This window comes from Lynx canadensis, chromosome C2, assembly GCF_007474595.2.
Source record: "Lynx canadensis isolate LIC74 chromosome C2, mLynCan4.pri.v2, whole genome shotgun sequence".
NCBI classification, from domain to species: Eukaryota; Metazoa; Chordata; class Mammalia; order Carnivora; family Felidae; genus Lynx; species Lynx canadensis.
Window position 1 is genome coordinate 83,005,537 of NC_044311.2, and position 15,444 is coordinate 83,020,980.

Below are 15,444 nucleotides of genomic sequence, written 5' to 3' on the forward strand. Positions count from 1 at the left end.
GTTAGAGATATGGCCAGGCTACTGAAGAAGAGTGAGGAAACGAAGTGCAGGTAATGTAAGAAAAAGTGACTGGTTGAAGAATGGGGTAAGATAGAGAAGTGGGAGGGTTAAACCTGGCAGGGTTAACTTGTGTCAGAATTATGGAATTCGACGCTAGATTTAAACCATTATCCTGATATCTGTCAGCTTCAATTTGATAGTGAATGAAGAGTTAAAAGGGGCGCCTGGGTGGCGCAGTCGGTTAAGCGTCCGACTTCAGCCAGGTCACGATCTCGCGGTCCGTGAGTTCGAGCCCCGCGTCAGGCTCTGGGCTGATGGCTCAGAGCCTGAAGCCTGTTTCCGATTCTGTGTCTCCCTCTCTCTCTGCCCCTCCCCCGTTCATGCTCTGTCTCTCTCTGTCCCCCAAAAAATAAATAAACGTTGAAAAAAAAATATATGTCCATCAAATACAGGAGTTTATAGGGAAAAATCTATTTATTCAATCTCATTATCTGGAAAAATGTCTAACTATGTTTATATGGCCTGAATACAGCCAGTCAGATTAGTCAGAAAGAATCAATCAAACTGCATCTTACTGCACAGATTCTATAAGAAATGGTTGGCAGCATCTGAAACTTTCATGAGTTCTGCTATCTTGCAAACACAATTGTTAAGTTCTTAGAAATAAACCTAGCTGAGGCACCATTACATGTGAGACCTGCTGCTTATCTAACATGCACAATATCTGATATACTCCAAGTACCATAATTTTGACTGCAATTGAAAGGTGGGGTTCACTTGGTCAAGCTAACTAACATGTTAAGAAGGGTTATCCTTTTGTTTTGTGGGGAACTTAATGTAGCACTTAAGAAGACTAACCAAACAAAAAATAACAAATCAAGAGGTACTAACCCCATATATGAGCATCACATATATTTACAATAAAAAAATAATTTTATATAGCTACTAGTACTAGAATTTGGAGTTCTGGTATTAATTTCCAAACATATACTCCTAAGAAATTGTGGGGAATCTTTATCTTTTTTATTAAAAAATGTGTTTTAGGTTTTTTGGGTTTTTGTGGGGGGGTAGGGGAGGGGCCAAGAGAGAGGGAGAGAGAGAATCCCAAGCAGACTCCACGCTGTCAGCACAGAGCCCAACATGGAGCTTGAACTCATGAACCATGAGATCATGACCTGAGCTGAAACCAAGAGTTGGACGCTCAACTGAGCCATCCAGGTGCCTCTATTGTGGGAAATATTTAAGAAGCATGTCTAGGAAAACAGCTAGGTCCTGATTTTCAAATAGTTCTTTCTGCAGCTACAGAATTGTCTTCCTAAATAATCCCTGCATTATGTAAGATTAAGTTTTTCTCTTCCTGATAATCAGGTCATTATTAGTAATTGAAATGACCTCTGATCTCTCAATTTGCATTATTTCAAAGTACAATGATATTTACGGGGGAGTGCTTTTCCATCACTTTCTATTACAATAAGCTATTATTTCATTAGAAATAGATTTATTTTGCTTTAGGAAGCTCTACGATGTTTTAAACACCTCTTTGTTCTTGAATAGATTCTTCTGGTGCCCTCTGTTGTATGCATTTGGCCCACTTCAGCTACTCTTGGTGAGGAATAATTTCCAGCCTGGGAATAAAGTGAAACAAACAAACAAAAAATCCAACTCCCTGTATTTCTTGTTTTCCCAGCTCCCCAATCACAGTTCTCAGAAACTCAGATTCAGTGCCAATGCCCATTTAACCATTGGACACAGTTCTCTGATTTAGGCAACTTGAGATGTTATTATCTACCCATGTGTCATCCAAGACTCTGTGGACTACACTTGTGATACAGAGTTTATTTTCAGTGGGTATGATTTAATGGCTACCATTTGGCATGGAACTTATTTCCAACTGTGTTTCCTTCTGATTTCACTTTATACTATTTTTTCAACAGAGTCTCAATATCCAGCTATCAAGAATGTTCAGTGCCTGATGATACAATGCCTGATTAACAACACTGCTTCTGTTTCACCTGGCACTTCTGGTTGGTTCTTGATCGCATTCCATGCCCTCTTTCTTCTTTAAAGCAGGATAAAAAAGAATACTTGCTCTTTTTTTATCCCACAGGATGTTTTTGAGATACATATCATTATTCCTCTAACACATGTGGTATCATAATAGTTTTGGATAAATGGTAAAAGGAGATAATGTTCTGAAAAGGGAAGCATATCTGTTTCATTCTTTAGCACTCTTTCTTCATTTCAGTTTTCTTTCTCTTTTCCCTCCATTTTGATATATGTTTCGATTTTTTTCTTTTCTTCCCCTCCCCACCACCCTTCTCCCGTCTCTTCTCCTTCTTTTGGGTGTCTCCTTTTATTCATGTTTTGACTTTTCTTGATCCATAGTACACTGAAGCAGAAGGATTCACTGTAGCTTTCAGAGTAAAAATGAGGTAGAGGGATTTGGTGAGAGAATATTCTTCCTCATGTGCAGACACGAGGACACACAAAGTTTCTAATAGCAGAGCCCATATCATGCATTACTTTAAGACACAGAAATCACTAGAAATTCCCAGTTCAATTTATTAATGTGAACAGATCACACCTGTATGATGTCACGTTGTGACTTGGCCTGGTGAAGTCTGTCATTTTGACAGCCACCTGAGATACACTGGCTATATTTCTGTAGAAAGCCACGCAGTCCTGCTATCATAAATAAGATGCTACACTTGGTCATAACAAGACCATAAGCTACCAACTTTAGAATACTACATAATATTTGTTTTATTAATTTCTTTTTTGCTTTACTTTTAAATGCAAGAAAGGAGAGAGATCTAATATATATCACTGAGCATTGAAATCTTGTCAAAAATAAAACACATCTCCTCTTTATAAGATTAGGTACAGGATTTCCAGGACATGGTTTCCAATTACTATTCTTCTATTATATTCTTTTCATGGGTACCTTTGTTGCAAATGCAGTTATCAGAAATATGCAAGCGTTCTCTGCCACTTTACTAGCTCAGATTCCGTTTGTAATTTTTAACATTCAAGAGTCACATTTATATCAGTTACAAACCTTTCTTGGGAAACAAACCAAAATAATGCCTTTCTTAAAAGTATGAAAAAAGTGGAATCTCAAAAGTTGCCATTATTTATAAATCAGACAACTGTAATAAACCAGACGCAGTTACCATCCAGTGGGTCCTCTCCTCCTAAGCAGTGTCCTCACAACCATAGCTAATACTAATTGAGTACTTAATATTATATCTTAATATAATATTAAGATATACTTAATATTAGATCTTAATATTATAAGTATAATATTAAGTATAAGATATACTTAATATATATCTGCACCTTATATACACTATGATTATTTTTAAACACCCAAAAGAGAGATACTTTCATTGGTTAGCTTTGCAACTGAGGAAACTAGAGAACAGAAAGGGTAGTTTGCTGGAAGTATTGCAGGACACCATAGGGCAGAATCAGCATTAAAACTCGTGTGTGATTAGCTCTAGGGTTCCTGCTTTAGGCTTACAGTCAGATAGTTTAATATGTCTGAGAAAAAACAAACACATAAATCTTTCTTGACTGGTCTCAAGTCAAGATCTTGATCCCAGTCCTCATGGGGGTGCTCAGCACTTCCTGGAACCCTACCGCATTTCTCTTGCCAATTTCCTCTCCCATTCTTCCCACGGGATATTACATCCCTTCACTTAACTCCTCAAACTCTCCTCAGACTCAGGCAATAGGCCTGTCTTCTTTCTTTTCTTGACTTTCTCTCTCCTTCCTCTCCCTCTCTCTCCTTCACGTTTCCCTTCCTTCCTCCTTTTTTTTTTTTTATCAGTAAACCACCTTGTTTTGCATTTCACGTAGAAAGAAGAAGAAGAAGTGTTTGTATTTCCACCATGAAAACGACCCACCTGCATATATCTGCTCACACGTGTTCTGGCTCCCTGCTTGTTACAGAGCTTGAACCCTCTCTGCACCTGTCTAAAGTTGGCCCTCCACTTGCCACTTCCATGCTGGAGCCCACTCCCTTTGGTCAGTATAATTCAGTGACCATCTCTCCTCTAATGCCCAAAGTCACTTCTCCCCACATGTTCCCATCAATCTATAAATATGGTGTAATAGCTCTAAGCAAACAAGCCAATAAACCCCACTGTAACTTGCATATTTCTCTTCAGCTACTGCTTCCTATTTCTCTGCTTCTCTTTTACAGCAGAGCTCCTCCAAAGTGTGACTTAATATTACTTTCTTCTTTTCTTTACCTCCTGTGATAACTTGAATCCACTCTAATTAGGCTTATTCTGCTACACCACTGAAATCACTTGCCAAGTCACTGTTGCCTGTATGTTATATACCCATTGGTCAAGCCTCCAGCAGCTTATGGGATCCTCTGGCAGTCTTTGATAGATAACAGCTGTGGTCATAGTTTTGCCTCTTTCTAACTATACGAACCTGGGTGAGCTAGTTAACCTCTCTTAAACTCAGTTTCCTCATGTTTAAAATTGGGATGATAATCTTAACCTTCATACTCTCAAAGTGTTAGTGACTATCAATTGATACTCAATTGATCAATACACGATCGATCATTTGTGCTTAGGGAAGCCTGCTGAAAATAACAACGAGCCACACAAATGGCATATAAGGCAGTACAGCTGCTACTAATTATTACTTATATTACTGCTGGATTCCTGAAAATTATTTAGAAAGTGAGAGTTGTTGTAATTATGGAGAGAACTAGGTGGAAATCTTTGAGGGTCAGTATGGTTCTATAAGGGAGATTGGAAAACCTGTGTGGAAGGCAATTGTAGTTGCTGACAAATTATTTCCAAATGGAAGCAATACAACTCCAGTTTTTTTTTTTTTTTTTTTTTTTTTTTTTTTTTTTTTATATGAAGTTTATTCCCAGTTTCTGATAAAGTTCACAAATGACACTCTATAAAGAACCCCCATCCTACATCAGTTTCTATCAAAGAAGGATGAAATATGACTAATCTTCTTATTACTACCAATTTAATTGAATATTCCTTGGGCCTCTGTAATTTCTAAGAAGTAGAAAGGTTAGATTGCTCTGTCAGTTAATGTACCATTAAAGATATTTAATTGTCTTAATAGCAGATCATGGAAGGGTGTGAGCAATTAACATGAAGCAATTTCACACCTTAATTAACGTCACATGGGATCCCTTTGGAACTGGAGAAAAATTCTAAGCGCTGGTTCAGAAGCAATGTATTGCCAAAGGAACTCACCCAGCACACTGTAAATATTTATTATAAAGACTTAAGAGACATTGTGAACACAAAGATCTATATCTTCATGTGTAAAGAGATCAGAAGCAACATTTGTGTGCAGGAGAGAGATAGATATGGAAGAAGAATGTGTCAGGGAGAGGCAGGAGGGTTTTATTAAAGACTAAATTCAAAGCCAGGAAAATGCTGCTTTGAAGGAGTTATACTGGTTTGGGGGAAGAAGGTGTCACAGGCTGGCATGGATCCAAAACTCAAAAGGTGGAGAGAGAGAGAGAGAGAGAGAGAGAGAGAGAGAGAAATTACAGCTATTGTCTTTGCTATAATTAAAACAATCAGGGGCATCAGCGGTACCCTTTGCTCCTCCATCTTTCTTTGTCTTTTAGTATGGTTGGGTCTAAAAGAGGATTTTGGAAAACACAGCAGTTTTCTTTCCAGGCAATTGAAATAAAAATGTCAAAATCATTTTGCTATTAGTATTCTCCCAATTAGAGGTCTAAAGCATTAGGACCCCTGATTTGTTCAGTTCTTTGGTACCCCATTATAGAGTTCTTGAAGAGATTATTTTCCCTCCAAATTTCAACTTTCACTGTCTCTAATCCCTTTATGAATACCACATCTCACAGCATTTACCCAGTACATAACCCAATAACACTATGTCCAGTTTCTGAGAGAAAATGAAAAAGACACTTTGCATTGATCTGACAGATTTGGGATATCCAGCTTTCTTACAATGTCTAATCTTCATATTATTCCTATGAAACAGATGGCATTTATAATCAACTTCATCTTCAGAGATCACTGAGGTTTAAAAGGGCAAATCATTTTCTCAAAATTTCTTAGAAAATCATTGGCAAAATTTTGATCAGAAGAATTAGACATTTATTCTTGATTAATTGATTTCTACTAGGTTATTTTTTTCTCAGTGTTGACATAGTGCGATAATTGGTGTTACCTCTTACTCTGTATACTAATTTAACTCAGCACTAAAATACAGCCATCTTAATAGCAGTAGGAAATGGCAAAATGTGACATGTTTGATATATTTAATTCCATGGTGTCAGAGTGACAGTTTACTCTATGTTAGTCCAATATACTGATCACAATAATTTGAATAAATTTAAATAATTGCCTTTGGACATCTAGATTTAATCCAAATAAGCCTCGAATCACCAAATTCAGTTTAGGACACTAAGTCTTGATCCTGGTTGCCATCATAAAATCAGAACAACTCTGGAGACTTGGCCTGAGAATTTATAGCTTTTTGAACACTTCAGATGGTTCAGATACTCATGTTTGGGAAACACTGATCTACATTATACTTCTGGCACTTAAATCAGGTTCTATTAGCTTAAGTCAACAGTTATAACAGGAAAAACGGATAATTTTACCTGTGTGTGTGTCTGTTAGTCTTGTCTCCCCACTTGAAAATACATTGGTGGAAATCAGCAAATGTTCCTTTATTTCCAGTTTAATATTTCTGTTGCAATGATTCTCAGTTGATATTTACTGATTTTACTTTAGAAACATATTTCTCTCTCCAGGATTAAGTTCATGAAGCTTAAACCTTTGGAAATGCACACATTGTTTTCAGGAGGAAGGAACTAGATTCTGAATGCCAACCACCTGCAGGAGCTGAGTAATGAGCTTCTTGGAGGAGGGAGGAGAAAAGGAGGAGATTGTATCTTGCTCTTTGTCAATGAGTATTTGGCTGCTGTATCTAAAGCTAAAGGGGGAGGTTACCACCAAGACAATTTAAATCTGGGGGAGTTACTTATCTGTCGTGTGAACAATGCTCTGAAAGGGCAAAATTGGGAATCATGAAGCTTATGCTGTTGTCTTAAATTCCAGGGGAGGGGACCCACGTAAAGTAAAGGTTGACGTGCAAGTGTACATATAATGGGTTTAAATATCAAGTCCATCCATCTGTCTGAACAGACACCCTTGCAACCCTTCATTAACACCGCCTGTGTTGTAAACGAAGGGTGGAGAGTGAGGCCATGATGGGAAAGGGGCTGGTGGGTAATTATTATCATGTAATCAGTGTGGGATTTAAAGATCCTGGGACTGGTAGAGTTTAATTTTGGGAATCATGACATTCAAAATGATATCATCATCAAGAAGTGGGGAAAAGACAGAGCTATTTGAAAAACAAAACAAACTTCCTCTGACTTTTCCTCTATCAGTGGCCAATTCCCTTCCTAAAAGGACATTTACAGTCCGTAGTACTGGACTCTGTTGGTAACCATACAGTGGTAGGTTTACAGGTTTACAAAAATTCCTTTAAAAACTAAAAATAACTAACAACCTTTCTGGTTAGCCATCAATATGGACAGCCTCTTATGAAGCCGTCATTTTCTTTCTTTTCTGAAAGTGTCTTCTAGTTATGTGCTTTATAACCGATGTATGGAAGAATTTACCGAAGACTTTCTTTACAATGAGTTACGGCTTAGAATGTTTTTCATCCTACTGCTTCCAAAAAAACCCCAAAAAACAAAAAACAAAAAATAAAACAAAATCACAAATCATCCATTATGGAAATAGCTCATAAAATTGTACTTTTTTCATTCAATAATTCAATAAAGGAAATGTGTTTAGAATCATTTTGTTTATAAGTCCTAAGCTAGGTTCCATGAAGGAACATGGGTTTACAATTAAGGTCTTATAAAGACTGCACAGAATGCCATTGTCAAAGAACTTTAGGAATCAGCTGCTCCAAATTTTTCTTTTGCAGAGTAGGAAATGGAGCCTGTTAAAATTAAGCAAAAAAAAAAAAAAAAATGTATTCTCAATTCTTTCTTGCCTAGTTTTAGCATGGCATTCCCATAACTATCCTATCTGATTATCTACCAATACGAGTTTATCTCATCATATCATGTATACCTTTCTCCATTTTGCATGGTTTGGAGCTAGCTTACCGTTCAAGCTGTGCCATGGTATATAACATTTCTGCTTTGCTATCACTGACTTTTCTAAGTATTAGCATATCCATAGGCTTACTTCAGATTAAAGGGCAGTAGAGTACAGGGAATAGATGTATAGGTTTCAACAGTGGGCTTCCTAGACTGCAGTCTCAGTTCTGTATTTATCTAGCCCTGTGATTGGACAGGGCTCACTAACTTTGTTATTGAAATATTAGTTTCTGCATCTATAAAATGAGGGTAATAACATAAAGCTGTTGTGAGGTTTAATGAATGTAACATATACAACCTGCCTAGCAAACGATAAATTGCACATAGATGCAGTAAGACTAGTAATCGTAGTAATAAAGTGGTGGCATGAACAGTTTGGGGATCCTAGTGAGGAGAAAGAAATTCTCACTGCACAGTTCTTGATGCCTAACAAAACCTCCGGTGTACATATCTTTGATAAGAATGGTTATTACATAATTATATCATTTGATATTATAAAGCACAGCTGCATGAAGAATCATTGGGAAAGCATTCTTATTTTTGCATCATAACAATGGTATCAAATTACAAACGAGGTATGGGTGGCACCTGTGTGGCTTGGTCAATTACGCATCCCACTCTTGATCTCGGCTCAGGTCATGATCTCAGTTTGTGAGTTCCAGCTCTGCGTCCAGCTCTGCGCTGACAGCTCAGAGCCTGCTTGGGATTCTGTCTCTCCTTCTCTCTGCCCCTCCCCCGCTTGCTCTTTCTCTGTCTCACTCTCTCAAAATAAATAACTACAATTTAAAATAAAAACCAAACTAGGTATGGGAGAACTGATCAATTTCATGTGTCTGTCAACAATATTTAGAACATGAAGAGCTCCATGAATCTGAAAAGGCTTTTATTTCTAAGCAGCAAGTATATTCTCGATTAAAAAAGGAGAGAAGCGAATGGAATACATTTATTCAAAAGCATTTGCCAGGGTCTTATTATGCTATGCTGAGGTTCCATTTCAGACTTCAGACTGTAAGCAATTTCATCCATCTTCACAGAGATGTAGCGCTTGTTTGCTGGAGTCAGAATGCCTTGGCTTGGACTCTGCCTCTGGGCAAAAAAACTACACGTGTCCCCAAACAGTGAAAAAGGAGTATAAGAAGGAAAGTTCTGTTTTGTGTAGTTAAAAGTACAAAGTGTGAGAAGAGTTTTGAGCAGGACCAGGGACATTTTCCCCCAGTGCTTTGAACACAGTATCGATTGAACAAATGTTTGTTGACTGTTACAGTCATAGGTACTATGCAGCAGACATTGTGACCCTACACTGCTTGACCTGACCATATCTTGTAGATAGGGCATTGAAAGCCTGGCTAAGTTACAGAATTGCAATGCACTGCCTCAGTTTCCTCATTTTCTCAGACAAGAAGGCTGAACTAATTCTTTTAATGACTAATAATGTGACTTTTAGAAAGGAATGTTATTGGTAAACGTCTAGGTCACTGCTATTTTCTTAGGCTGTATTAAAAAGCTTGGCTGAATTCAGTAAAAGTGTTTACCTCAATGGTATATCTCATCTTACCTAAGGAACAAGTCACCAAAAATGGTGACCTAGCATAAAATTATTTATTCCACCAACCAATTTGAAATAAGTGAACACTATATTAAATGATCATGAGAAAGGAGGTTATAGCCTCAACTGAGAAGGATAAAATTGAATATTGTAAATATTTATTGATCACAGTAGATAGAACACTCCTTTCCTTAGAAAATACAAAGAAAAATTAATACATCATATTGTTAGATCTGTTTAGAAAGATGTATAGATTAGGATACAAACATATTTCTAAAGGCTTTTTGCAAACTTTACAGCACTATCATAGCATGATTGGTTTTTCAAGAATGTAGCTTGAGAAATCGTTGTGTTCACCAAAGAAGGAAATTACCTGCCAAATGGTAGCTAGCACTATTTTTTTTTCTACTTGGAGGAATTTTCTAGCTTCTATAGTCAAACAGTTTTTAAAATAAATGCCAAGCATTTGTAACAGATTTTTTTTTTTAAGGAAGAGGTACCACTGCGTTTTCTGAAACTTTGTTTGGATCTGTTGCATTCCAAGCAAACTCCACTGAGCAAGGGATAAGGAACCAAATTGTCATCAACACACAGATCAGGGTCTAAAAAGAAAAGAAGTTCATTTCATACCTTCAATAGGTTTTGGTACAAAATGTGATGAAGGCTTGGTTTTCTTCACTCTGTTTCCCTTCATAATTTGACCTTCTTTATTGAGTCCTAGAAACCATGCTCGGCCTGATTCCTGCTGACGATACAGTGTAGAAGAATAAATCACATAGTAGTTTTCAAATACAGATTCCTTAAATTTGCATTCTGGAGTGAAAACATCCTGCAGAAGAAAAGGAGATACAAAAGAAAGGACGGATTTAAAAAGTTAACTAGCATATGCTTAAATGCAATGAACCTGAAATATAGGTTCTCTGTTAAGAACAAATCAGAGGCAATAGCACATAATTTCTGATAGTACTTGGTTATAAAGATTCATCATACAAAATCAAGAGGCAAGATTTCCTTTCTTTTTAAAAAATTTTTTAGAAAGTTTATTTATTTTGAGAGAGAGAATCCCAAACAGGCTTTGTGCTGTCAGCACAGAGCCTGATGTGGGGCTCAATCTCATAACCCTGAGATCATGACCTGAGCTGAAATCAAGAGTTAGACACTTAACCAACCACGCCACCCAGGCATCCCAAGATTTCCTTTCTAGACAAACTTTCCTTCACAGAAGACAACTATTCAGGTTTGAATCACCCATTGGGCTAACATCATTCAAAGCTGTGCCCAGATCTGGTGCCAGTAAAATCTTTTATAAATTTAAGAGAATGACTATTGCACATTTTAGTGATCCTTATCATATAAAATGTATCTCTGGGAATCAAAATCAAACACAATCACAGCACCTGCAGGCTCATAGGTACACATTTGTGTACCTTATATGTACACAAATTTACTATGCAGTCAAAACTTGTTGCATTAAATCACCAGTACACTACCTCTTTGCTTAATGTCAGTAACTTTCCCTTTCATCTCTGTAACATTTTTTAAATTTAGTAATTTAAATTTCAGGTATAAAAACAAAACACCCAGAGATAAGCAGTAGAAAAAAATATTACCACTATACTGTGTGATCTTCAGTGAAACATAGAATAAAAGTTGAATTCAAGATGGAATCTTAAATATCTTCTATTTCAACATCATCATTAGTAAGTGATATAGCCAAAAGGTTATATGATTAATTCAGAGTTACACCAAAGAAAAAAATTACTGCACCAATGCCAGGACTCACATTTATTGCTTTTAGAATCGCTGCCTCTCAAAATCACCTTTTCTGCCCGAGTCTTGTTTAGTGACTTACAATGAAATTTTATAACCAATACAATAAAATCAAATCCTAACATGTCAAATGGACAAAATATATTCTATGGAGAGAAGAAATTCCTCCCCTTCTAATATAAGCAGAAGAAAAACAATTGTGCTAACATCTTCTTTAGCTATATGTAAATAAGAATCCTATATGCAAAACAGATTCACAATCATCCCTGCTGCCTTTGTGATGTGCTGGAAGAATCTCTTCCTTGTAACCCTTTAAGTGTAAGGCCCCAATGGTTTCATGCAGTTACACCTGTAGTTAAGTGACTGAGGAATATGTGGGACTAAAGCTGCGTGAAATCATGTCCTTCTAGGTGATAGACTAGTCCCCTAGCTTCCTTTGCAGAAAACTACAGTGACATGTCGATGGGTGCTGGTGAAGGCCTTCAGTGACAAAAAAGACAATGGTTAAGACACTTTCTTAATTTAAAATGGTTCTAAAATTACAGAGCAAAAAAGTGAGACTACAAAGATGGGAAGGGAAATGGAAAGGTGGTTGTAAACATTATGTATGTGTATATGTGTAATCTACACATACATAATATAGATAGATATATATTATTGACATATATTTATAATATTTATATGCATATCTATTTATACTATATTGATAATAACACTATAATGCCATAGGACACTCTCAATTTTTTTTTTTAATTTTTTTTTCAAAGTTTATTTATTTTTGGGACAGAGAGAGACAGAGCATGAACGGGCGAGGGGCAGAGAGAGAGGGGGACACAGAATCGGAAACAGGCTCCAGGCTCTGAGCCATCAGCCCAGAGCCCGACGCGGGGCTCGAACTCACGGACCGCGAGATCGTGACCTGGCTGAAGTAGGACGCTTAACCGACTGCGCCACCCAGGCGCCCCAGGACACTCTCAATTTTAAGTAAACGTACTGGCTTAAGAATCAGAGAAACGAAAGACAAAGACCACTTCACATCTGCTACAATGGCTGTAATAAAAAAGATGGATCATAAAAAGTACTGGTGAGGATGTGAAGAAACTACAGCCCTCATCTACTGCTGGTGGGGATGCAAACAATGCAGCAGCTGTGGAAATCAGTTTGGCAGGTCTGCAAAAAAGTTAAGCATGCAATCACCATATGATCCAGCCATTCTACTTCTAGGTACATATCTAGGAGAGATGGACACTCACGTCTACACAGAAACTGGTACACAGATCTTCACAGCAGCATTATGCATAATGTGGAAGCAACTCAAATATCTATCAATGAATGAATGGATAAACAGGATGTGGTACATCCATACAATGGGATATTATTCAGCCACGAAAAAGAGTGGAGTACTGATTCATGTGACAATATGGATGAACCTCAAAAACATTATGCTAGGTCAAAGAAGCTGACAGAACAGGCCATATGTTGTATGATTCCATTTATATGAAATTTCCAGAATAGGCAAATCCAGACACAAAAAAATTAGATTAGTGGTTGCCAAGAGCTGGGGGTCAGGTAAATGAGAAGAGAGGAATTTTGTATGTTTGTTTTTGTTTTGTTTTTGTCTTTTTTGGGGGGAGATGGAAATATCTTGATATTAGATTAGATAGAAGTGATGGCTGCTGATTTGAGACCAGCCATCATACAACCTCATAAAACCCACTTCCATCAAAGATAATTACTACATTGTCTTGTATACATGATTAACAATAACAGTTTGACTGAGTAAATGATGAACTATGAGGTTTCTGTTTGGTTTTGCAATTGTTTAAAGTCTGTTCTTGAAACAGTGAAAGTCCAGGATATTGGGCAGGAACATGAGCCAGGAATAGCATTAGGCAGGGACTGGGTCTTGAACTTCTGAGCTGGTGAAGGGGGATCCCAGACACAGCACTCAGGTCCGAATGAGAGATGAAAAGTCGGGGTGCCGGGGTGGATCAGTTGGTTAAGCATCCGACTTCGGCTCAGGTCATGATCTCACAGTTCAAGAGTTCAAGCCCGATATCGGGCTCTATGTTGACAGCTCAGAGCCTGGAGCCTGCTTCAAATTCTGCGTGTATCTCTCTTTCTGCACCTACCCCTCTCGTGCTCTCTCCCTCTCTCTCTCCCTCTCTTTATCTCTCTATCTCTCTCAAAAACAAACATTAAAAAAAAGAAACGGAAAGTCAAGTGGAGTATCACATTTAATGTCATTCCAAGGGGGCTACAGAGTCAGAGTTCAGAAATAAGGCAACTAATACCTGGCTAGGGCAAAACATTTCAGGTGGAAAAAAACGTCAGAAGCTTAGTGTAGGCACTTCTAGAAATAGTGAGGGAAACAAGAACACTGAGCAAACTTGGACAATCATTCTAAGTGCAACCTTTATGCTATTTATATAATTTCAACATAAATACGAAGTTGTACATTTAAAAATTTACAATACAGTTGCTATTATCATTCTTTTAGTTTTTTTTAAGTTTATTTTGAGAGAGTGAGAGAGAGACAGAGAGACAGAGAGTGTGAGAGGGAGAGGGGCAGAGAGAGGCAGAGAGAGAATCCCAAGCAGGTTCCACACTTTCAGTGCAGAGCCTGATACAGGGCCCCATCCCACACACCGTGAGATCATGATCTGAGCCGAAATCAAGAATCAGACACTTAACCTACCCAACCACCCAGGTGCCCCAATTGTGTAATGAGAAATGAAATGTCCAGCTAGTTAGAATAAGAAAGTCAGAATTTTGCTTCTGGATCCATACCTACTCGATGTGAGACTTTAGGTAAGTGATTAATCTTTGAATTTTACATATGCAACTATAAATTATTTTAAGGAAAGTAAGACAAAGGATGTGGAAGCATGTTGTAAGCTTTCAGAATTTACAAAAATTCCAACTCATTATTCTTCTTCAGTTTTTATTTATAGCAAGAAAAATACAATCAATCATGTAACTAGACACTTAATTCTGTGTTTTTGTCATAGAAGTTTATATCTGCTGCAGCATCCAGGGCCCTAGGCTATAAGTTAAGCTTTATTCTGCATATATTACTTCCACCATAGCTAAAACAAATTACACATACATACTTGTTTAAAAAAAATTATCTAGGGGCCTCTGTTAAGTGTCTAACATTGGCTCAGGTCATGATTTCAAAGTTTGTGAGTTCAAGCCCTGCCTCACACTCTCTGCTGTCAGCACAGAGCCCGCTTCAGATCCTCCGACCCCCTCTCTCTGCCCCTCTCCCACTTGCTGTCTCTCTCAAAATAAATAAACAAATAAACTTTAAAAACATTAGCTAAAGCTTTCAGCAAACACTCGGGCAGTCACAGACATTCAGAAGAGGATCTGAGGTTAAAAAGCAAGTGGGTTCACAACGACAATAAATCTAATGTGTAGTGGAGACGAATAGACTTCAGAGCTAAAGGTGATAAAATCCTGGATTACCTTAATCCAGTGCATCTAATTAAAGCAGAGCAATGAACAAGTATAAAAAGGAGGATTTTTTCCATCTTTGAAAGATTAAACAGTCATATTGCATCTCATAAATTGTGTTCATATCTATTATCCTGAGCAATCAGTTCAATGTAGGTACATAGCAAGACTTGTAGAAATATTTGTTGATGAAATAGAAACATCTCCACATGTGCATCATGTATATAGATATGTGAAATGCTTTATTTTTATGTTTATTTTCCACATTTATTATACAGAACCTTTCCAAATCCTACAAAAATAAACAAACAAAAAAAGTTAAAAAAATCTTTCCAAATCTTTTTTTTTTTTTTTTAACGTTTATTTATTTTTGAGACAGAGAGAGACAGAGCATGAACATGGGAGGAGCAGAGAGAGAGGGAGACACAGAATCTGAAACAGGCTCCAGGCCCTGAGCTGTCAGCACAGAGCCCGACGTGGGGCCCGAACTCACAGACTGTGAGATCATGACCTGAGCTGA

The 15,444-nt window shown here is 37.5% G+C and overlaps 1 protein-coding gene across 2 annotated transcripts in view; it reads right to left on the reverse strand.

Annotated features, from left to right (window-relative positions):
- Positions 1–15,444, reverse strand: part of LOC115523328 (fibroblast growth factor 12) — a 513,840-nt gene that overhangs the window by 9,856 nt on the left and 488,540 nt on the right. For both annotated transcript variants that reach the window (XM_030329264.2, XM_030329263.1), the window contains one exon: positions 10,326–10,524. In XM_030329264.2, coding sequence (XP_030185124.1) covers positions 10,326–10,524 — 199 coding nt within the window. The remainder of the gene's footprint in view (positions 1–10,325; positions 10,525–15,444) is intronic.